Source organism: Hippopotamus amphibius, chromosome 13 (assembly GCF_030028045.1).
Source record: "Hippopotamus amphibius kiboko isolate mHipAmp2 chromosome 13, mHipAmp2.hap2, whole genome shotgun sequence".
NCBI classification, from domain to species: domain Eukaryota; kingdom Metazoa; phylum Chordata; class Mammalia; order Artiodactyla; family Hippopotamidae; genus Hippopotamus; species Hippopotamus amphibius.
The window spans coordinates 68,754,306-68,778,232 of NC_080198.1; the positions used below are offsets into that span (position 1 = coordinate 68,754,306).

Below are 23,927 nucleotides of genomic sequence, written 5' to 3' on the forward strand. Positions count from 1 at the left end.
CAATTTTATATAAATTTTTAAAAATTTTTAAATATTTAACTTCAGAAAAAGTTGTATGTTTTAAATAGCAGATAAATTTCCATATTTATATTTTCCTAAGACTCTTGTCAAATTTAGTGTCTTTTACTTTAACACAAACTGATTTGAGAGGAGCAGACTTGACAATGTGTTATAAATCAGATATCTGAAAATACACGTTATAGGAGTTAGGCTTTATTAAAATGTTCACTGAAGCAATTGTCCTCTAGAGTTTTTCAAAATAAAACTGTCTTAAATAAACCACCTTGTTTTTATTTTCTATGACAAATCAATCATTACCACATCAGTTTACCATGAGCGGATTTTTAGAAGCTTTCGGGGGTAGCAATATTTAAGAAGGGGTAGTCCTCAAACATTTACTGTGTCTACATGTTCTTTTCTGCAGAGAAATGGTCAATGCATGGTTTGCTGAGAGAGTTCACACCATCCCTGTGTGCAAGGAAGGCGTCAGAGGCCACACGGAAGCTTGCTCTTGCCCCTTGCAGCAGAGTCTCCGTGCAGAGAGCAGCGTCCCTGGAACACCAACCAGGAAAATCTCCGCCTCCGAATTTGATTGGCCTCTTAGACCTATTGTCGTCAAGGATTCTGAGGGAACTGTGAGCTTCCTCTCTGACTCAGAAAAGAAGGAACAGATGCCTCTAACCCCCCCAAGGTTTGATAATGATGAAGGGGACCAGTGCTCAAGACTCTTGGAATTAGTGAAAGATATTTCTAGTCACTTGGATGTCACAGCCTTATGTCACAAAATTTTCTTGCACATCCATGGACTCATCTCCACTGACCGCTATTCCCTGTTCCTTGTCTGTGAGGACAGCTCCAACGACGAGTTTCTTATCAGCCGCCTCTTTGATGTTGCAGAAGGTTCAACACTGGAAGAAGCTTCAAATAACTGTATCCGCTTAGAGTGGAACAAAGGCATCGTGGGACATGTGGCTGCTCTTGGTGAGCCCTTGAACATCAAAGATGCATATGAGGTAAATAAGAAACAGAGGCGGGGTGGGAGGTGGAGCGTGGGTGGGGCCTTGGACAACTGCTGTGATTTGTGGGGATATTTGAAACTGAGATGTAAAAATGTGCATACTTGTTAAAAATGGGACTGTATGGTAAGGACCTCCCATCTTTTAAATGCCAGAGTTTCTTCACTGGGGGCTGAATCAAGGATAGAGGCCTGAGGGAAATATTGTCTTGTTTTCCTGCTTAATGATAATTTAACATAGCTCATCTCACAGTTGTATTCTTTCATCTTTTTACCTGATCACTATACATATCCCCTATCTATGTTATCTCCACGTGAACTTCTGGGGACTTTACTAAGATTCTAAAATGATAGGTCCAAAAAGTGTCAGAAAACCAAACCCATAGTCTTTTTAAATTCATTCACTCAATTCATCATATTCATTCATTTGAAGTCCCTTTGACACCAAAGTCTGAGTTTCTTTCTTTCCACTCTTTCGTTTCATTAAACAAATAAATGTGTGGATAGCTCTAGAAAATGGACATTTTTGCCCTACAATATTTCAGTGGAAAGATTTGATATTTCTTCCACTTTTGCTTCCATTATGAACAGATCTTTATTATGGACTTAAAGTTTACACTGTATGATTTTTCAAATTTCTCATTTAAAATGATTCTTTTATTAATTGAATTAGAGGTTTTAAACAAATCATCTTAATTGAATGACACTTAGTATGTTTATGAATTATGTTCTGGCATCATGCTAGAACAATTTTGCTAGTTACTTATCATGTGGTACACTTTGAAGATTCCATAATAATACCAGCTTGAGGCTCCTCTGTGTCATTTGAGGGGTCATAGATGTTTTATTCATTCCTGTACTCCTGATGCCTAATACAGTGCCTGGAACATAGATAAGTGTTAATAAATATTGATTGGGAGAAAATTATAGTAGATGAGATAAATAAGTAGACTAGATAGCAGGTCATAATTGATCCAGGGAAAATGTGTTAGGTTCAGGGAAGCAGGAGATCACATATAATTGGGGAGATGGAGAGAGGTTTCTTTGAGGAAGCAATGATTGATATGGACCCTGGAAGACGGATAAGATTTCAGTAGATTGAGTCGTGTGCATATTGAGATCCAGTTGCAAAAAGAAGTTTGAGGAAGAAACAGGAAGTTGGACCATGGGGTGCTTGTAAGGAAATGTGTGGGTGATAGTATAGACGTTGAGGAGCTACTGGAGATTACTGGGGTCTTAAATGCCAAGCTGAGGAGTATTTATTTGATTCAGAGCCATGAGGAATAATTAAAGATGGTTTGAAAGGGGGACTGGCATGATTCAGACTGTGCTTTAGAAAGATGAATATTATGGTGGCCATAAAATGAATTAGAGGGAAAAATACTGGAAACTGGGAGGACAGGTTAAATAGCCTGAGGGAGTAAGCACCTGAACCAGAGCACTGGCCTTTGAGACCAAAAGGAGGGACTGGATTAAAGATGAAGAAGCTGAATCTGCTAGTCTTGGCAGCTAACAGGAGGTGGAAGTGAGGAGAAAAGAGGAGTTGGAGAAGACTCAGGTTTTGAAGTTGGGTGAATAAGTAATAGTAACTGGTGAGAAATACTGAGGGCAGGTATCTGGGGAAAGATGTGATAGTTCAGATTGGCTAAATCCTGAGATAGCTTTCAGAATCCACTCTATACCAGCAGTGTTTTCAATTTTGATTCTTCACGGAGCTATCTCCATGACCTCTTTGAGCTCTGTAAGTAATGTCACAGCATAGCAGACTCCAAGAGGGGTATTAAGGACACAGCTGAAGGATGGCTGCCAAATTTGCAGAATTCCCTTCCTGTCTTAGGTGACAGCTGGGTTTCCGCTTTTCAATGGCACTATAGTCCCAAGTACAGTAGGACCATAAATATGCTACAGCTTTGCTGAGAAAGCCTTCATCTGTTTGCATGGTCCTAAATTTCTCCAGCCCTGAGAATTTCTTCACTTATATGCACGTTATTTAATCTGTTTACCATCTTTAGAGTTTTGATGGTGTAATCTTTGTTTTGCAGTTAGTAATGATTTAATTCTTGTACTGCCATCTAAAATAGGCTCAGTGTCCTTGATCTGCAGTGACCCCAGACTGAAGCCTCTTAGTCTGTGGATTTCTCATGTTGCTGCTTCACGCTTGACACCCTTGATCTGTGTTTATAGAGGCCTTGCAGAAGTTATTCCCATCCCAGGAATTTCATTAGAAGTTGTGGGATTGATCTGGGCCATAATTTACATTGGTATTAACAGTGGAAATCAGTTGGCTAGTGGGTAATTCATCACTTAGCCCACTCATAATTTGAATAGTCAAAATACTGTCTCATAGCCGTTTATGAAAATAGTCAGAATATGAAAGTACATTCTATGTTTTCTGAGTCCTACTGCTTTAAATTCGTGTCTGTGAAAATGACACATTTCTTCAGCTTATGAGACCACAGAACACTTAAAAATTAATAATGTAGCAGTAGAAAACCAAGAAGTGGCCGCGAAACAAAGTAGTGCTCAGATTGAAGCTAAGAGTAAAAAAATAGTCTCCTAGATAGATTAATTGTAAGAAATGGTCAACTTTTGATTCACTTTTTAAAACTTTGTAACAGAATGATATAAATTTAGGGATTCAACTATTTTGTTATTAATAAAATAACACATTCATATGTTTAAAATAGAAGACAAGGTCCACAATTTAGACCAGTGAGTTTCAATTAGACCACAAATACCAATGGTGTTCAGTCACACATCATCTCCTCCTTCATCAGCCCCATCATTCGTGCAGATTTCTTGAATGTGGCACAGTGTTTATTAATAATAAGATATTAACACATAATCAGAACAACTATATAAATGTGTTGGCATTATCCTCATATGTGAAAACTAGATATCATCCAATATCTAGATTGAATTGTGTATTAGTCAGTGTTCTTCAGAGAAACAGAACCAGTAGGATATCCAGAGATAAATAAGTGATTTATTGTAGGGATTAGCTCACTTGGATATGGAGGCCTAGAAGTTCCACAATCTGCCCACCATCTGCACAATCTGGAGAACCAGATAAATTGATGGTATAATCAACTGAAGGCCTAAGAATCAGGGAGGGGTCAATTGTGTAACTCTGGTTTGAGTCCAAAAGCTTTAGTTCCAAGAGCTCTGATGGACAGCAGGAGGGCAAGAGAAGATAGATGTCTTAGCTCCGAAAGCAAATTCGTCCTCCCTCTCCCTTTTGTTCTGTTCAGGTACTCAAGGGATTGGGTGATGCCCACTGCGTTGATGAAGATCTTCTTTACTCATTCTCCTGATTCAAATGCTCATCTCTTCTGGAGACGTCCTCATAGACACACCTAGAAATTACATTTTATCAGCCACTTGGGTATCCCTTCGCCTAGTCAAGGTGACACAGAAAATTAACCATCACAAATTGCTTTGAACCCCTGGTTCCATGACCTGTGGAAGCCATAAGCCTCCCCAAGATTTCCTATGTCAAAGGATTTACATTGTCTAAACAACCCTTTTTCCTAAGTCAACTGGAATGCAAAACTTGTACTCCTCTCTTGTTTCCTGGAGACAGCCTCTCCATGGATACCATGATTTCTAGGGAGGAAACTTGGAAGGTCTTAGGGAAGGGTCACATTGCCACTCATGTGGCCTTCACCCACCCCTACTTTATTCCTCCCTTTTCAGTCCTTCTCCAGATAAACAAATCTTCACCAGCTCTCATCCTACAGGTCTCACTTGCTACTCAAGTGAATTTCTGATGAATGAAATTATTTCTAAAATGAATTTTCAGAGGAAAGAAAGAACAACAGCAACTGTTTTAATTTTGATAAGTCTTTAATTTATCAAAATTATTAATTGTGATAAATTTGATAAATTTGTCATGACATAATTGTACTCCAGGAAACACAGTTCGGGAACTGCTCTATCTTTGTTCAATGTTCTAATAATCTTTAGGTATTCCACTTTGCGGAAGAAAACCGACATATAATTTGGCAAGTCTACTGTGTTATTTCCATTTTCGTTTTCTTTTATCTTTTATTTTTATATTATTTCAAGCTTACAGAAAGGTTGCAAGACCAGCATCACAAACTTGTGTATACCCTTTACGCAGATTCTCCAATTGTTTATATTTTGTGCCATTTGCTTTATTATTTTCTTTTTCTATATATAATGCATGTAAGTAATATATGCATATTATTTTTTTCTGAACCATTTGGAGACTTTTTTATGAGTATATATTTTCTAACAAGAATATTCTCTTACACAATTGTGATACATTAATCAAAATCTGGAAATTTTATGATACAGTACTCTTATCTGACATTCTATAGTCAAATTTGGTCAGTTGTTCCATGATGTCCTTTATAGTTGTTTTTTCCCTCTGATCAAGGCTCTAATTCAGGACTGCATATTGCATATACTTGTTCTATCTCTTTAGTCTCCATTAAATCTGGAATAGTTTCTCAGTGTTTATCTTTCTTAACATGTATTTTGGAAGAATACAGGGCAGTTATCTTGTAGAATGTTTTCCTTGAATAGATACAAGTTAGGCACTTTTGGCAGGAATACCACAGATGTTGACCTTGAGACCTTGTTTGGTTTTACAAACAACAGTCAGTTCTTCACTTCTCCTGCACCAGCTTTGAGCTACATTCCAGCTCAATTCAGACACTAGCTACCTGGAGTTAGTGCAGACCCCACAGGTTAAGGACTCAGTGCCACAGTATTGTCCCCGCTTCAGATGCCAGCCATAAATAGGATCCCCACATCCATGTCTGGCTAGCTACAGATTCAGGAGTTCCCTGCTCAGATTTAATGATTTCTTAAAATGACTCAGAACTCAGGAAAGCACTATAATGAACATTATAGTTTTATTATAAAGGATACAATTCAGAAATAGCCAAACAGAAGAGATGCATAGGGCAAGGAACGAGGTGGGGGACACAAAACTTCCATGCCCTCTCGAGTGGGAGGAGGGGCAGTGCATCACCATCCCAGCACACAGATGCCGTCATAACCCAAATCTCTGACAAACGGGGCAAGAATATACAATGGATAAAAGACAGTCTCTTCAGTAAATGGCGCTGGGAAAACTGAACAGCCACATGTAAAAGAATGAAATTAGAACATTCTCTAACACCATACACAAAAATAAACTCAAAATGGATTAAAGACCTAAATGTAAGACCAGACACTATAAAACTCCTAGAGGAAAACAGAAAACACTATAAAACTCCTTAACATAAGTCATAGCAATATCTTTCTGGATTCATTTCCTTATTCTTTATATATGTGTGCATGTGCTCAAGCCATGTTCCAAGCTCTTTACTCCTCTCTGTAGAATCTCTTATCTTTCTCTTCAAGCTGAAGAGCTTTCATTAACTCTTCTTTAGTACCCGTGTGGTGGTGACCAATTCTCTGATTTCATTTATCTGAAAATGCCTTTATTTTGACTGTAATCCTAAAAGATATTTTCACTGCCTGGACAATTCTTAGTTAATAGTAGTTTCCTTTCAACACTTAAAATGTTCTCCCACTTTTTTCTGGTTTTAATTTTTCTTATGAGAAGTCAGCCAGCCTTCATTTTTCACCTTATGAGTTTCACAATATATGTCATTTTCACACTATGTGTGTATGTTTAAGGTTTTCACTAATGTTGGGAAATTTTTGGTCATGTGTTTAAATATTTTTTCTGCCCCATTCACTTCTCTTTGAACTCCAATTGTATATATGTTAGACCATTTGATGTTGGACTCAGAGAACACTGAGGCTCTGTTAACTTTTTTATAGATTTTTTTTTTTGTCCTCTCAGTCCTTTTGACTAGATATTTTCTGTTGATCTATCTTCAGGTTCACTGACCCTTCTGTTGTTTCCAGTCTGTTGTTAAATCCATCAATGAACTTTTGTATTTTTCAGTTCTAGAATTTCCATTTGGCTTTTTTAAAATACTTCTTTCTTTCTACAGAGATGTCCATCTGTTCATTATTACCATATTTTCTATTCAGTCCTTAAACACACTTATAATAGCTGCTTTAAAGTCCCTGTTTGTTAATTCCAACCTCTGAATCATCTTGAGGTCATTTTCTATTGACTGCTTTTTTTCTTTACTGTGGGTTTCAATTTCCTATTTCTTCACACATGTTGTGATTTTTTTAAAATTTTTTTATTGTAGGTTGGATATTGTGAATGTTTTGTTGTGGGGCATTTGGATTATATCAACTTCCTTTAAAACAGGACTGACCTTTGTTCTTGTAGGCAGTGGAGTTATTGGAAGAGGCTTTCCGTCTTGTCAGGTTTGGTATTATTATTTGTTAGGATGGATCTACTTTAGTTTTAAATTTAGTCTTAGGAAATGTTGTCTGAATCTAGGGTATGGTCCTTACTTCCAAGGAGTGGCCCTTCTGTGTCTCAACTGAATGCCTGAGGTGCCTAGTAAGGTATCTCCTCTGGTGGGTGGGACCCCAGTGTCTTCAAACATTGTTATAATTGGTATCACCACTTGCTTTCAGGCTTCAACAGGTAATTTTTGCTGCTTCTCTTAGAGTCTTGCCAAATACATGTCTGAAGTGACTAGCCACTCAGTCTTCTGCCACTCCTTTACACTCCCTACCCCCACCCACAACACTGCCTCTCTTATCAGGTACTTTGCCTTGCACTTTCCAGCCACTTTAGAAGCCCTGAATTCAGTTCCATTTGGAACTATTACTCTGGATACCAATTGTCTTCTCCTCCTGGGGGAAAAGTGCACCCAGGAAGAACCAGATTAATGCAAGTCAGTGGTGTGTATTCCCCTCTTCACTGTGTGTGTTTTAGTTATTGCATGTATGTGGTCTAATCTTATATTTTTCAGCTGGAGGGCAAGTCTGGTACTAGTTATTTTATTATGAGAGATGCGTATCTAAGCTTTGTGTTTTTTTTTACACTGTCATGTTCTCATAAACAGTGAAAGAAATAATCACAATAATAGTTGTGCTCTATTTTTCTTTCGATGGGGCTTAGAAGTTCTCTATGTGTTTACAACCCCTGCAGTGGGTGCATTGTTAAAGGAGAATTCTTTGAGATGCTAAAATTCGCTTAAAGTGATTTTGAAGCATACATTCCTCCTACCTCCTTCAATAAAGAGTGAAATCCAGGGCTGCTGTTTATTTTAAACTTCCAGTATGCACAAAAAAATTCTGTGAATGTCCTTCTAATTTCAGACTCTTGCTTTGCTTAGATAGTTGGGTTGAATCCTCTTTTCTATAAATTGGTCTTGTAATTCAGATATTCATTAACAAAATAATTGCTGAGGATGCATTACTATTCATATTTTGATTATTAGCTTGTAGAATAATTCACTATATAAATTCATAATTTTTAACTTCTTTTACTTCATCCATGTCAGTATCCTGTCTGCTCTCTTTAGATACCTAGCAATATAGTATGTTATTTAAGAACTGCTTTTTGGAAACATTCAGCCAAGGTTTTCTCTGTCTTTCAATATAACTTTGAGCACTTTTGCAGAAAAATTAAAAATGCAATAGTGTTTATTTATAATATAAAATATTCATATTGATTTTCCACCATTTTATAACTTTTCTTCTGAAATTTTCTTTACTGCCAAAGTTTGGTCCTCTCAGGGGAAAATTGGCCTCATTTCTGACCCTAGTTGATGGAATCTAGTGTAATCATTTACTTCATTCACAGCTTTGGCTTTGCGTGACTTTAGACTAATTAAAAAAAAAAAAAACAGAAATGACCTTCAAAGATGAGGATTTTTCCAGTGTGACTATTCCATATTCTCTGAAGGGAATACCAAAAGCAGAGTTTTTAGAACAATAATGCTATTATTAGGTTGAGCATGTAAGTTCCCAAGGCAGTTGCTTTGAAGGGAACAATATGCATTCAGATGTTTATGTTCTGGTATGTTTGCTTCCATTCTAATTGTATCTCATATACTGGTCTCTGTCCATTTCCTCAAGTATATTTTTCCTCCTACCTATAAGATTTGCTTTAAACTATAGTAAGCTAAAAATGATCATATTGGATAACTATGATATCATTTGTTAATGATATCATGATTTCCTTCATTTATTGAACAAATGTTTCTGAGTTCCTGTGCTAATAGTGGGAATACAGTGATGAACCAAAAAAAAGCCCCTCGTAGAGTTTACAGCCTACCTTTAATCTTCTCAATCTGGTTTAATGGAAAATAGCCTGTATCTTTCTTTCTTTAAGCCACATTTAGAAATTTTACACTTTTCAGAAGTCCTTTGTGATTATTGAATGTGCAAGGATGTATTTTGTAAAAGGGGAGAGAGATTCAAAAGATTGAGAAATTGATTATAGATGAAGGCCATGCAGTTTTATTATATACAAAAAAGGTAAGATTTTAATTCTTATGCACATCTGAGATAGAAATACAGAACAGTGAGGAAATATATAAACAGTCATTATGAGGGAAGTCAAGTCAGTATTGGAATGGTCATTTTGGAGGTGATGGGTTTTACAGGAAAAGTTTCAGACCAAAGATGCGTTTCTTTTTCAGAAGAATCAGTGAGATGGGAATAGGCAAACTGTATTACAGAGGGGGAGAGTTGCCACTTTCCCCCGAGTTTAAGTGAGGCTGTCTAAATTGGTTAATATTTTGAATTTCTTTTATTTCTTCACATTTGTTTCCATCTGTATTTTTTCATTAATACTAGCTGCTAAAAAACCCTTAAATTTATCTTTGTCCAAGATGATGTATACTTATATGCTTTGATGCCTCTTACAATGATAAAATTGTCATTCAGAGCAACAAGGTGAGTCAAAGGTTAGATTTCTCTAATCCTATAAAGCAGAAAAATCAAATCAGTCTTTGAACAGGTCAGTCACTAAATTGAATTTCTTCTTCCTTACTAGGATCCTCGGTTCAATGCAGAAGTTGACCAAATTACAGGCTACAAGACACAAAGTATTCTTTGTATGCCAATTAAGAATCATAGGGAAGAGGTAAGCCAGTTTTCCATTTTATAAAAGGTCATTTGGAAACATTTTTCTTTTTTGAAAAAAATTTTTTCACTTTGCGCACTTATGAAATAATGCTATAGTGACAAGTTAACTATAAAGTGCTTAAATGTTCTGCTTGATGTGTTTTATTTAGACTTTAGTAATAGGGTTGAATCCTGATACTTTACTTTGACCTAGAAATAAATTTTAGACATGTCATTTCTGTACCTCTCTTTCCTGAGGACCTTACTGACTCCTAAGATACATAATTGCTATTGTGGTTGTAATCAGTTTATTTCATATTATATTTTAAACATCTCAAAAACGCTTATTTCATAAATGGTTATCCATTGCAGTGGTCGTCAGCTGATTTTTTTGTTTGGATGCAAAATGAGGTTTTGAAAAAATGGAAATTGCAGCCAAGTCCAAGCAAAATTTATTGTGAAATTATAACAAGCCATTGAAAATAAGTTAGTTTATATTTCATCTAACTAGAAGGTTTGGATTCTGTAAGCACTGAATTCTCTCTTCATTTTACATTTATTTTAAAAAAAATAGTTACTACATTATCATTTAAACTGAGCGCTTCAAATGAATGTTCTCAGTCCTGTCTGCACATTACAATCAACTGTGAAACTCTAAAACATTACCAATTAAATCAGGATCTCTAAGAGCTGGGTCTAGATACTGATACATTTTTAAAGCTCCCCAGATAATTCTGAAGTGTAGCCAGAGTTGAAAATCATTTCTTTAAGTGAAAACAAATAGATTGGAAGAGCCCATGTTTGTGGTTCTTAATCTTGGCTACACATTAGAATCACCTGTGGAGCATTTAGAAGTTCTCATGCCCAGGTTTCACCTTAAATCAGAATCTCTGGGGTTGGGACCCAGGCACATCAGTATTTCTATTTTTTTAAGCTCTTTATTGGAGTATAATTGCTTTACACAGTTGTGCCAGTTTCTGCTGTACACCAAAGTGAATCAGCTGTATTTATACATATATCCCCGTATCCCCTCCCTCCCACGACTCCTTCCTGTCCTCCCTATCTCACCCCTCTAAGTCATCACCTATCATCCAGTTGATCTCCCTGTGTTATGCAGCAGCTTTCCACTAGCTAGCTATTTCACATTTGGTAGCGTACATGTCAGTGCTATTTTCTCACTTCATCCCAGCTTCCCCTTCACCCCCCACCCCGTGTCCTCGAATCCGTTCTCTACATCTGCATCTATATTCTTGCCCTATCACTGGGTTCATCAGTACCATTTTTTTTAGATTCCACATATATGAGTTAGCACACAGTATTTGTTTTTCTCTTTCTGGCTTACTTTGCTCTGTATGACAGACTCTAGGTCCATCCACTTCATTACAAATAACTCAATTTCATTCTTTCTTATGGCTGAGTAATATTCCATTGTATATATGTGCCACATCTTTTTTATCCATTCATCTGTTGATGGGCATTTAGGTTGCTTCCATGTCCTGGCTATTGTAAATAGTGCTGCAGTGAACATTGTGGCACATGTTTCTTTTTGGATTAGGGTTTTCTCAGGGTATATGCCCATTTCTCCAGAGAAGACATGCAGATGGCTAACAAACACATGAAAAGATGCTCAACATCACTCATCATTAGAGAAATGCAAGTCAAAGCCACAATGAGGTATCACCTCACACCAGTCAGAATGGCCATCATCAGAAAATCTAAGAACAGTAAAAGCTGGAGAGGGTGCGGAGAAAAGGGATCCCTCTAACACTGTTGGTGGGAATGAAAATTGGTACAGCCACTATGGAAAACAGTATGGAGGTTCCTTAAAAAACTAAAAATAGAACTACCATATGACCCAGCAATCCCACAACTCGGCATATACATCAGTATTTCTTAAAGCTCCCAGGTGGTTATCATGTGCTGCTAGGGTTGAGAACCACTGCCAAGAATACAAGAAACACTTTGCTGGTTCTACTTGATTTATATTCGGATTCTGATATCTTTCCTTTCCCTCCCCCATCCAGTCCTTTACCAAGTCCCATCGCTTTTTTTTCTGTTAGTGTTTCTCATTTCGATTTCTTTCTTTTCATTCCTGCTGCCTGTACCATAATTCAGATCTTGAAGTAATGCCTAAACTTTTAAAATATTCTTGTAAGGGGTTTTTGTACTTTAAGTCAATTTTCCTTTAATCCACCCTGCATATGCCCTTGGGAATTTTCCTGAAACACAGCTTTCTAAATCAGTGTTTCTAAAACAGTAATGTGCATATGACTTTATTTATTTATTTATTATTTTTTTGGGGGGTACACCAAGTTCAATCATCTGTTTTTATACACATATCCCCATATTCCCTCCCTTCCTTGACTCCTCCCACCTTGAGTGCCCCCCACCCTCCCCGACCCAGTCCTCTAAGGCCTCTTCCATCCTGGAGTTGGACTCCCTTTGTTAGACAACAACTTCCCACTGACTATCTATGCATATGACTTTTAAAATGCAGATTCTGAGTTCAGGCGGTCTAGGTGAGACCTGAGTGAGGTTCTTTTCTAACAAGCACCAAGTTGATGCCAGTGTCCGCAGATCACAATTTGATGAACAGGATCCTAAATCAGTCACTTCTCAGTCGTCTAAGATAAGTTCTCAGTGCCTTAGAGTTGCTATGTGGTTTCTTAAGAGGGTAGTTACAGCCACAGTTACTGAAAATCCCTGTAGCTAAAACATGCAAATGAGCTTAAATAATTGATTAGCTAATTAATTGTGAATGAATAAATAAAATTGAAAAGGCCATGCATGGACCAGTAGTGGTCTTCATCGGATCGCCAGATAAAGCAAATAAAAACCATGTCTTATGCAATACTGGGGACACAGTTATATTAAAAAATTATTTGTTGTTCATCTAAAATTAAATTTGACTGGATGTCCTATATTTTATCTGGCTGCCCTAGTTATAAACCAAGGACTATGATTGTGTGCACTTAAGAAGATGATGTTCAGCTTTTAATTTGTAAGTATGTTTTAAAACCATGGCCTGAAAAAACAACTTTGTACTGGCCGAGAGACTCAGCTTGAATCACACTCTGGTGAAATATCTCTTCCTAAGTAGCATGAACGGTGGGGATTGGGGGGAGCCATGAGCAACAAAAACCCCAGGGTGAAGCAGGTGAGACTGCCCTTCTGTAAGAGAGCGTCCTCTGGATCCGTGCACTTCTGTCTTTATGGTTACCAGTGAGGGTGATGTAAACTGAAACACCAATAACAAAACCCCCTGCTGTAGTGAGGTGTAAATTACGTACCATATAATTCACCCATTTGAAGTGTATAATTTGATGAGATTTTGACAAATGCATGTGTAGTCATATAAACACCACTGTCATCAAGATACAGAACATTTCTGTCACCTCAGATAGTTCCCTGTACCGCTTGGAGTTGATCTGCTCCTCCTCCCTCAACCCCCAACCCCCACAATCACCGCTCTGTTTTCCATCACTATTGTTCTGCCTTTTCTAGAGTGTCATAGAAGCCATATACGTGGAATCATACAGGAGGTAGTCTTGTATGTCTGGCTTCCCTCACGTAGCGTAACGCTTGTGAGATTCATCCATGCTGTTGCATGTGTCCGTGGTGTGTTCCTTTTTATGGTGGTTATTCCATGGTATGGGTGTGCCACAATCTGAATATCCGTTCATCCATTGACAGACATGGAGTTGTTTCCAGGTTTTGTCTTGTTAGGAGAAAAGCCGCTGTTGATGTTTGTGCGCAAGTCTTTCTGTGAACATGTTTTCATTTCTCTTTGGTAAATATATGAGGGGAATTTCCAGGTCATGGGTGGGTATATGTTTAATTGTATGAGAAACTTGCAAGCTCCTATCCAAAGTGGCTGTACCATATACTTTCTTACCAGCAATGAATGAGAGTTCCAGTTGCTTCACATCTGAGGCAACACATGGTATTGTCAATTTAAAAACATCGTAGCCATTCAGTTTGATTACGTGAATGAATAACCCCACTCTCAGTCAAGAGCCGTCCGCTCACCTACAGACCTGATTAAAGTGGATTCAGCTACAGGTCCCCAGATTGGGATTGTCCAGAGCTCTCCCTAAGCGTCCTGCTGGGTTCCTCAGGATCCTCAGGGCTGTCTGCCTCCACACTCCCTCATCCTCTCCTGCTGCCTCTGTTTTACCCTGTGATGACTTGATATAAGGCTGGGCTCTTCACTTGTTTCCACAAAAGTTTTTTTCACACGAAGCATTTCATGAGATTACAAAAAAAAAAAAAAAACCTTCAGTAACTTCACTGGAGTCTTAGTAACTTTACTGATGGGAAGGTTTCCAAATACAGCTTTTTAAACATCTTGCTGACCCTCCCCATTCTCTGTCCTCTCCCCCTTGTTCCCTCTCCTCCCACGCTCACACTGCCCGGTTTGAAATTATTTCCTGTGAGAATTATTTCTTCAGAAAAAAGGAATGAAGAGAAACAGTCGGAAAAACAGGCATACGCTCAGCATGGCTGTTGTAGAATAAAAAGTAATCTGGCTGACTGAGAACCATGGCCCCTAAGAAGATGCAATATATGACTTCCAGAATTATCTTTAAATTTACAGCTACTTAAACAAACTCAGGGCAATGTTTGCTGTTGTGTACACACAGTAGAAAAGTACTCTTTCTCCCACGAGCGTTTGAAATCAAAATAGAGAGTCACAGTAAGGCTTTTGGGAGTAATTCTTAACATTGCTTGCTGTGGGCGTGAATCCCATCTTCACCACTTACTTGATGAGTAGCCAGGATGGAATTGGTGAATCCCTTCGTTCTTCAGTTCCCTCATCTGCACAATGAGGGTTATAAAAGGACCCACCTCCTAGGGTTGTTGTGAAGATTAAATGCGTTTGTGCATGCAAAGGGCTTAACATATTTCCTGGCACACTGGAAGTGATTGATAAATGTCAGCTGTTACTTTTGAAAGGAGATCTAGAACTAAGCAAACTCTTAGGAGAAACAAGGAATGATAAGTTGTATGCAGAGGTCATCAGCCACATTATAACCAGTCAGCTGAGATCAAGTGACAACCCAGCACCGTCCCTGACTTCACTGGTCTGTTACCCTCTAACACACTTTACGCTTAAAAGAAAAAGACTTTTCATTGTTTTTCCTCATAAATGAGGCAAAGTGAATTTGGTTTCTTCTCTTTGTGTTAGTCCAATTGTACTCATTCCGACTAATTACCAAGGAACCTAAGATGAAATGTGGTTGTTCATAACATGTCTTGGTACCTTTTCGTGACTCTAATTTCTTAAGGTGCCACCTCTGAAGAGCTGCTTGAATGGAGCAGTTGACTATTGAATGCTAAAGTCTGAACTACAACACAGTCCAGAAAATTCAGAAAGATTTTTAAGATTCAGTAAAATCTGTAATCACTGCATCTGCCTCTCTTCTTGGGAAGTATTTCAACTAATTAAAATTTTTCGAGAGTTCTTTTCATCCGTGGTATAACCATAAGTGTAATAGCACAATGCCTTTTTAGAAGTCAGGATCATAGATATTCCTAAAACCTCTATGACAGAATTATTTTTGAATCATAAAGGATAAGCTTTTGCAATTTTCTCCTCTCTGTACTCCCTTCTAAGACAATGGAATTAATGGGCAGTGTGGTGGGGGTAGGGTGGGGACTGGAGAAGCTAGAGGAAGCTAAAATAATTTATTTTGGAAAGGTCACAGAGCTATTGGCTAGAGAAAATGAATGAAGACAAAAAGTAAAGGGGTCAAGGGAGAGAAGAGAGACAGCCCAGGCTGTATAATAGAATAGTTAGAGGAAAGACAGGGTAGGACTTTGGAAATAACTGCCTATCCTGTGGAAGCTATTCTAAGGACTTGACATATATTCTTTCATTTAATCTTCATAACAACCATAGGAGGTAGTTATTATTTTATTCCCACTTAACAGATGATGAAACGGAGACACGGGACATTTAGGGAACTTGGCCAAAGTCACAGAACTAAAAACTGGCGAAGCTCAGATTCAAGCCTAGACAAGAGGGTTTCTTAAAATTCTGCCGTGGATGACGACTGCACTCTCTTTTCTTCCCCCTCAGTGTTTTCTTGAGCCACTGCAGTCAACATGTAGATTCCTGTTGATTTGGGGGTGGGAGGTACACTGATGTGAGATGCGGCTTCACATATTGTAGAAGCAGGGCTCGAAGGGGGAGACAAGGAGAGCTGGCTGCATCCTGATGGTTCTTCAACGTCAAGTGTTGAGACCACTCTGCAGACAAACTTTTTAAAAAGAGAGAGAGGGGTAGCAGGGAGAAAGAAGGCAGGGGAGCAGGGGCGGGGGAGAGAAAGAGGGATCAGAGTCACATCCTCTGTAATGTCTTAAGAGGACTCCATCTAGTAAACAAGAAGAAATTTTTACCAGGGATGAAAGAGTTACAGGAGCATGTTTCATGTTCATCTGGGCCAGTGTGCTCTGTGATATGCACAGGAAGCATCATGAAAAAAATTTGCAGCAAGTGTGTGAATGTTTAGGGCTGTTGTTAAATTTCTTTCAGGCTTAACGCTGGATTTTTCAGACCTGGGCACTTGGATCCGTTTTTTATTTTTGTCACGTGCATTATTTATTTCTATAAGCAGACGTTTCTTTTATGTTTAGTAAAGAAGTGCAGGGAAACTCAACTCTTTCTAGCTCAGATGACCTATTTCTGAAATCCTGCCCTCTCTTGAAGTATTGCTTGTTATGACATGGTAGCGATGAGTGCTTTTTTTTTCTTTTTTTTAATGTGTAGGGGCTGCACCAATGAGGTAGAAGCCAGGACATTGTGAAATAATGCAAGTTCTATGAAAATTTTGTATTGATCTGAGGTAGAGATTCTATCCAATAATATCAGGCTAGGCATAACCTGTTTTCTCTTGGTTGAATGTCAACTCCAATTTTTATTAAGTAAAAATCTAATTTGGAATCAGAGCTCTTATCCTCCTTCTCTGTTTTTATCATTTTGATTTTATTTTATCATATTTGATGATATACTTATAATTCTTTGATGAAATGTAACAGTTATAATAAAAGATTTATGGTAAGTTTTTTTACAGTATAAGGGAGCATTTTTAGCTAAATATCCAGTTGTTTATATATTCTTTTAAAAGAAAACTGACAAACTTCAAAAAATATCAGCTAATTTTATGAGATTTTTATGAAATAAGTACAATACTTTGATGAATCAAAGAGATTTAATGTCTGCTGAAAATCGTAAAGTAAAGCATTAATGGAATCAAATGTGTAATTCTAGCTGCAATATACAAAAGTAAATGTTTTCTAGAATTTAAGGTACATAACTTTATCTGCTGATCCCCTCCTAAATTATCTTGCTTTGAAAGTAATTGTTGAATCACTGCACTAAGTAGAGCCCTGGTCTAGGCAGTGAGGATATGAAAAAAAATGAAGCAAGGAAGATACTTGAAACTTTTTTTTCAATTTCAATGAGAGGGAGACCTTATATACCAAAAAGCAAATATCAGTGCAAGGTAGCAAGACAGATGTTAAATAATGCCGGGATCAACTCGGCGACTCGAGGTGAGTGACGGGTGCCGCAAGCTTGAAGAACACACAGACACAGACTGAAGAGAAAGATGGGACCGGGGGACTCAAGACCTCTAGGATCAAGAGCCTCGCTGATTGATCCCATGTTGCTTTTACTGAGTTCTCGGCATAGCCTAAGGGTCTAACACTCCCAGGTTAATCCCATAAACAATCAAAGGCCTCACATGACTGGGGGCAATGATCTTTGTTTGCCTCCTGGGTCCTGATTTGAGCTGGGCATGGAGAGCAAAGCAGCCCTGGGGGCAGGAGACCTCTCTCAAAAGGATTAAGGGTCTGTGCCCCACCCGTGTTGGCCCCTCTGCGACTGTGCCTGTCTTAGGTTGTTCCTCCCTTGAGGAATCTTACCCGTCTCTGGCTAACCAGTCATCCTCCAGGGCCAAACAGGGTGATATAAGGAAGGCTCTATGCACCACCCCAGTTGGCCCCTCTGCGTCTGTGCCTGTCTTAGGTTGTTCCTCCTCTGAGGAATCTTACCCGTCTTTGGCTAACCAGCCATCCCTCAGGACCAAACAGGGTGATATTAGTCTCCACGCCCTGCACCCTCAGCTCCTCCACTGCTCAAGCAGGACATTCTGAATCCCATCGCTCGGCCCACATACTTCAACATTTTCAATGTTTCAAAAAGGTTCCAGAATGTCTTCCCACAAAATAAGTTCAATATTCAACACATAAGTTCGAAGGAAAGTCTGTGGATTTCAGGAGCTGGAGGAATCACAGAGGAAGGCCGAAAACTGTGGTTTCATACAGCAGATTCCTGCTGTGTTTATCCCACAGGCTTAAGAGAGGAAGCTCGAACATGCTTTCTGTGAGAGGGTGGAGGCAGGGTGGGTGCTTGCCTATGATCTTCAGCTCGCAGTACTGACTAGGGCTTTTCTTAAACTTGACCTGTAAGCTTGGAACAGATAAACGTTACAGCTTTATACATAATCCTACAATTCGAAGTCAGACTAGATGAAAATAGAGCTACAAGAATAAGCAGAGTTTAATTGCAGACTGTCAGTTGATCTAGATCTATTTTAGTCTTAAAGAATTGGCTACTTATGTGTTTTTTTGAAAACTTATAAATTGTGCATTGCATTTATTCCCCTGTGATATTTGTTTTAGAAACAAAACAGAAATACTCCGAAAAGTTTCCATTGGTTCTGGACTTGATATGGTGATGGTGAAGATCTTTTCCTTTTTTTTTTTTCCACATTACCCTTTGAATAACAAACAAGTGTATTTTACAAAGAAGAAGATGGTAACCACTTTCCTAAGGAAAAAAACATTTCTTAAGAGCATCAGATGAAAAACATAGTGCTAGTAAGTTAAATCCCTGAGGCTACACTGCTGATCCAGGAGAAGAAAGAATGAATAAAAGCTTGAGACTGAAAGTTAAGTTAATGGTAGGCTATATTTACCCAAATCTTATTTTCAATGCTCAGAAAATTTGGTTCAGACTGAATGCTATGTTTTATTCAATATAAAGTTAATCTTCATTGGTACTTTTAGAATTCCAGCAGTTGTTGGAATGCCTTGCATTTTTCATTTGATAGAGCGTTTGTAAGTTTAATTTTGAGAAGTTTTATATAGATTCTGAATTATGGCTAGTAGAGGTCTGGAACCAGCTGCAGGTAAGCGAAAATAATTTCTTTGTATAATATCTGACCCAGAACCACATAATGAGACCTTGGGATGGATTTTGATTATTAAATAATGTTCATGCATTCTTAAAGAGTTAAGGTAGTTGTCAGTGAAATTGCTGCTCTCAATAGATATATGTATGCAAACATCTTTATTCATCTAAGAGCTAAGATTATATAGGCAAAGTGCTTTAAAAACTATGTACTCTGTATTCCTTCTTATTAAATCCTCACCTAAAAGTTCTTACTTGTTTCTCTTCTACCATAGAGTGAAAATTAATATTCTGGGTGGAATTCAAATAAAAGTATAGAGTTGGTGATCTTATAAAATTTTTGAATCATATCTTATCTCTCTCTCTCTTTTTTTTTTTTTTTTTTTGCATCACTTGGTAGCAATGAAATAAAGTGAAGATGACCTGGATTTAGAACTTCCAGATGCATTTGATTATTACACATTATTTGATGATCCTGTGTATGACATTAGTGATCTCTTACAGCATAACAGATTACCCTAAGCTTAGTGATTCTGAACACGAGCCTTTCCTATCTCGGTTTCTGTGGTTCAGGAATGCCAGAGCGGCCTAGCTGGCTGGGTGGTTCTGGCCCAGGTTCCCTGCCCGTGGCTGCACTCAGGATGCAGCAGGGAGGCCTGACTCACGCTGGAGCGTGCACTTCCCAGAGGGCTCGCTTGCGTGGCTGCTGGCAGGAGGCCTCAGTTCCCGGCCAAGCAGGCCTCTCTGTAGGTCACTCTGTGTCCTTGACACACGGCAGAGGGTGAGCAAGGAGGAAGCAGCAGCGCCTTGTACGTCCGAGTTGTTCACCTTCGCTTCACGGTAGCTGTTCATTAGAAGCCAGGCCTCACGTCCGGCCCAAACTCAGGGAGGACAGTTAGGTCCCACCTCTTGAAGAGAGCAGCATCAAAGGATGTGTGGAGATACTGTGAAACCACCAAAAGTCCTAAGAGTACTTTGAGGCTTTAGTCTCTTTCCTTAAAACTGGTCAGATGATAAACGAGGAACTCTGCTTGTTAATTAAAATAATATCTTAAACAATAAGGACCTACTGTATAGGACAAGAAACTGCATTCAATATCTTCTAATAACCTATACTGGAAAAGAATCTGAAAAAGACTATACGTGTGTGTGTGTGTGTGTGTGTGTGTGTGTGTGTAAAAACTGAGTCACTCTGCTGTACACCTGAAACATTATAAACCAACCATTCTTCAATTAAAAAGATCTTAAAAAATAGTGTTTTCTCAACCTTTCATGTTCTAAAAATAACATCAGCTACCAGAGACAGCATAGACTGGATTTAAAATAAGGTGGTAAGTTGGAGTGTGTGCCCTGCCGGGTTGGCTTGAATCAAAGGGAAAAGAGCAAGTAGAATTACAAGAGGAGAACTGAGGAGGAGAAGAGGAAGATCCCTGCTGTTTGAGCTGCGACAAATGATTGGGGTATTAAAAGTCTTCTAAAATATTATGTCACAAATGCAGGTCTTCGTGAGGTCACTGTTTGTGTGTAGCTTAAGTACTTTGCTTCTTAATACCTATGGAAAATGCTCACTGGTATATCCTTATTATCTCTCTGCACCATTGTTTTTCGCCTCCCTCGTGGATCAGGATTGGAGGGAATGTGTCTAGTATTTCGGCACAGTGTTTGCTTGGGTGTAAACTGGAGGCGAGGCCATGCAGGCAAGCTGAGGCGGGATTGTGAAGAGTCGGCAAGTTGCCATGCAAAAGAGGTGCTGGATTTTTTTTTTTTTTTTTAAGCCAGGAAACATTTGCTGTCATTTAAAGATCTGTGTGGCCAGAGTGTTAAGGATGAACAGTTTTCTTTGTTTAATCTCTAACCCAGAGCCACATGATTTGACATGATAGATTTTGATTTCCATATTTGTTCATATGCAGGGAAAACCCTGGGTCTGGAAGCAGGGAAGCTGGTAAGGAGGCTTTTGCATAATCCAGACTAGGGGTGGATTCGTTACACTTCTGTTTGGGCGATTGAGGGATTGATTTGATGGAGGGTTAAGTAGAAGGAAGAATCTAGAATACTTTCTAGGTTTTTTAGATAGATTTAATGGGGTAGAATTGTGATATTCCCTAAAGTAAAACATGCTACAGAGAGAATTGGTTTGTGGGGATCAAAACCATTAGCTCTTTTTTGGGGGCTATGTTTTGCTATCTGTTCCTTTCTCCTCTCTCCTCAAATCTCAGTGCTGCATCCCCATCCTCACTTTCAGCCAGTGGTCTTGCTTACTGAGAATTTGAAAACAGGAGCTAGGTTATTGATGGGGCAAGTTTTCTGTATAATTTGGAGGAGATCCATAATAGCAGTGGTAGAAATTTGCTGAGGATCGGAAGTAGGACCTAAGAAAATAATTGCTTTGTATTTCCGTGAACCAAAAAAGATGCTTTGTTATGTATTACAGAATGGTTATACAAGTGTTCAGTTCAGAAATTGGTGGTAGTCATCTCAAATATTGAAAGTGGGGAGGTCCTTGAAAGATGGCAGTTTGATATTGAGTGTGACAAGACTGCAAAAGATGACAGGTAAGTAGGAATTTAAATTATTTCCACCTTAATATGCTTGTTCTAAAACTTGTTGTCTTTACTAAATGAGTTCTAATGATATTGAACAAGTTTCATATAAGGTATAGTTTTTTCTACAGTGTTTAATTTGATCTTCAGTCTCCTGTGGAAAAGAATTGTGCTTATGACTTTAGCATGTCATTAACTTCTAGTACTTTTAACATAATTGCCTTTAGTCTAAATTGGTGAATTTCAGATTGTAGTATTTATGGTGGTATATGCAAAACTACACATGATGTACTAGGTGGCCCATTTAATGAATTGTTTAAAACTGCTTTTAACCATAAGGGATTATCCTAGACTCTCCCAGCTTAAGATGCAACTCTGTTGCATTGCACTTAATGCCACAGATTTCCTAAAACACTTCATAAACCCTGAAGTTTCCAGACCAGGGGAATGGGAAATGCGCATTTTTATATGCTGATGTCTAGCATTGTCCTAGGCATACTTACCTGTAAATTCAGAACCATTTCTCATAATGAAATGTAGTTTGCTTCTGAAGCCTTTGGTCTATTTTAGGAAATGTTTAGCTTATAAAAATAATTTGATATACAATTTAATATCTTATTTTAGACAATAGGGAATTAGACATTTAGGCATTACTAAAAATGCCAAAATGACTGTATCCGTTAAACATTTTAGATACCACTGTTATTTTTATTTTTTAAGAGGTGCTGAAGCTTTCCTAACTTGAAGCACTTGGCAAATTTTCTGGTCATCTGATACAGAATGACCTGATACTAAGACCAACCCTAAAAAAATGATTAGAAGGATAAATGAAATAATAAAAATACATAGTATGTCTACTGTGGTATGGGTCCTAATGACACACTCATTTTTTAAAAACACTCCTTTTTAATGTATTACTTCTTTGATTTTGGAGTCATTAAATCAGATAAATAACCTTACAGATGTTTTCAGTAAGTCATTAAAACTTAAACTGATTTGATCTCTTTGATAGTGCACCCAGAGAAAAGTCTCAGAAAGCTATCCAAGATGAAATCCGTTCAGTGATCAGACAGATCACAGCTACAGTGACATTTCTGCCACTGTTGGAAGTTTCTTGTAAGTATTATACAACTTCACATTGACTTAAATTTGTTGGGGAAAAGACTAAGCTACTATTTTAAGAATTACCATTTTATTAAATTTTTTCTTAGTTATCAATATCATGTAATAAAAATAAGGAAGCATTATAAAGGAAAAGTAATGTTATATGCATTCTGTAAAATTTGGAAATGCTGAAAAGAAAGGAATTAAAGTATTCCACAGTACTCACCCTTGAATGTTTTAATGTAATTCCTTCCTTAATTTCTTATACATTTTTATGTATTGATATATATTTAAGACTACAGCTATAATTGTGTCTTACTTGTCTACCTTCCTTACTCCTTCAAACATCACATGTGTCCTGAATACCTACTATGTGCCAGACTCTGTTCTAGGCACTAGGATACTGCAATCACAGAACCAAGATGTCAGTTCTCCTGTAGGTTATATTCATGTTATCCCATGTTACTGATTATATACTTTCTACAAATATCTTTAACGGGTTTCCTCTTTAAAGAAAAGAAAAAAACTTGAAGTTTTCATAAGATAAAGTGAAAGGAGTGCAATATTTTCTGTACTACAGTAAATTTCCATTGAGGAAAAGCAATTAACTAGTTATTACAGACCAGGCTAAACTACTTTTCTAACACTATGAGTGGTTCAAAATGTGAGGGAGATAGGGCAGGCAGTTTTACTTTTGAAAAAATAATGTAGTTCAATGATTTTATCTGCAATTTAGGTTCATTTGATCTCCTGATTTATACAGACAACGATTTGGTTGAACCTGAAAAATGGGAAGAGTCGGGACCACAGTTCATTACCAATTCTGAGGAAGTTCGTCTTCGTTCATTTACTACTACAATTCACAAAGTAAATAGCATGGTAGCCTACAAAATTCCTGTCAACGACTGAGGATGAGATAAAGACAGTATAATGTACTTGTATTCTCAAATGTGGTTTTCCTGAAACCAAATCAACTGTAGTTGATGTGTTTTATTTCATTGGTTAATTTTTAGATGGGGAAAACTTAACATTATGCTTTACTGAATCTGTGCATAATCGTTCCATTCCTTGGTACCTGTTTCACTTTCCATAGGGTTGA

General features: G+C 37.9%; 1 protein-coding gene across 1 annotated transcript; it reads left to right on the plus strand.

The window, feature by feature from the left end:
- Window positions 1-428: 428 nt before the first annotated feature.
- Window positions 429-23,504, plus strand: LOC130834773 (cGMP-specific 3',5'-cyclic phosphodiesterase-like). The gene is made up of 4 exons (XM_057705545.1): window positions 429-1,013; window positions 9,912-10,001; window positions 21,616-21,736; window positions 22,737-23,504. Exons 1-3 carry the CDS (start codon window positions 429-431, stop codon window positions 21,652-21,654), a joined length of 714 nt encoding a protein of 237 aa, XP_057561528.1. The 3' UTR covers window positions 21,655-21,736; window positions 22,737-23,504.
- The last annotated feature ends 423 nt before the right edge of the window (window positions 23,505-23,927 follow it).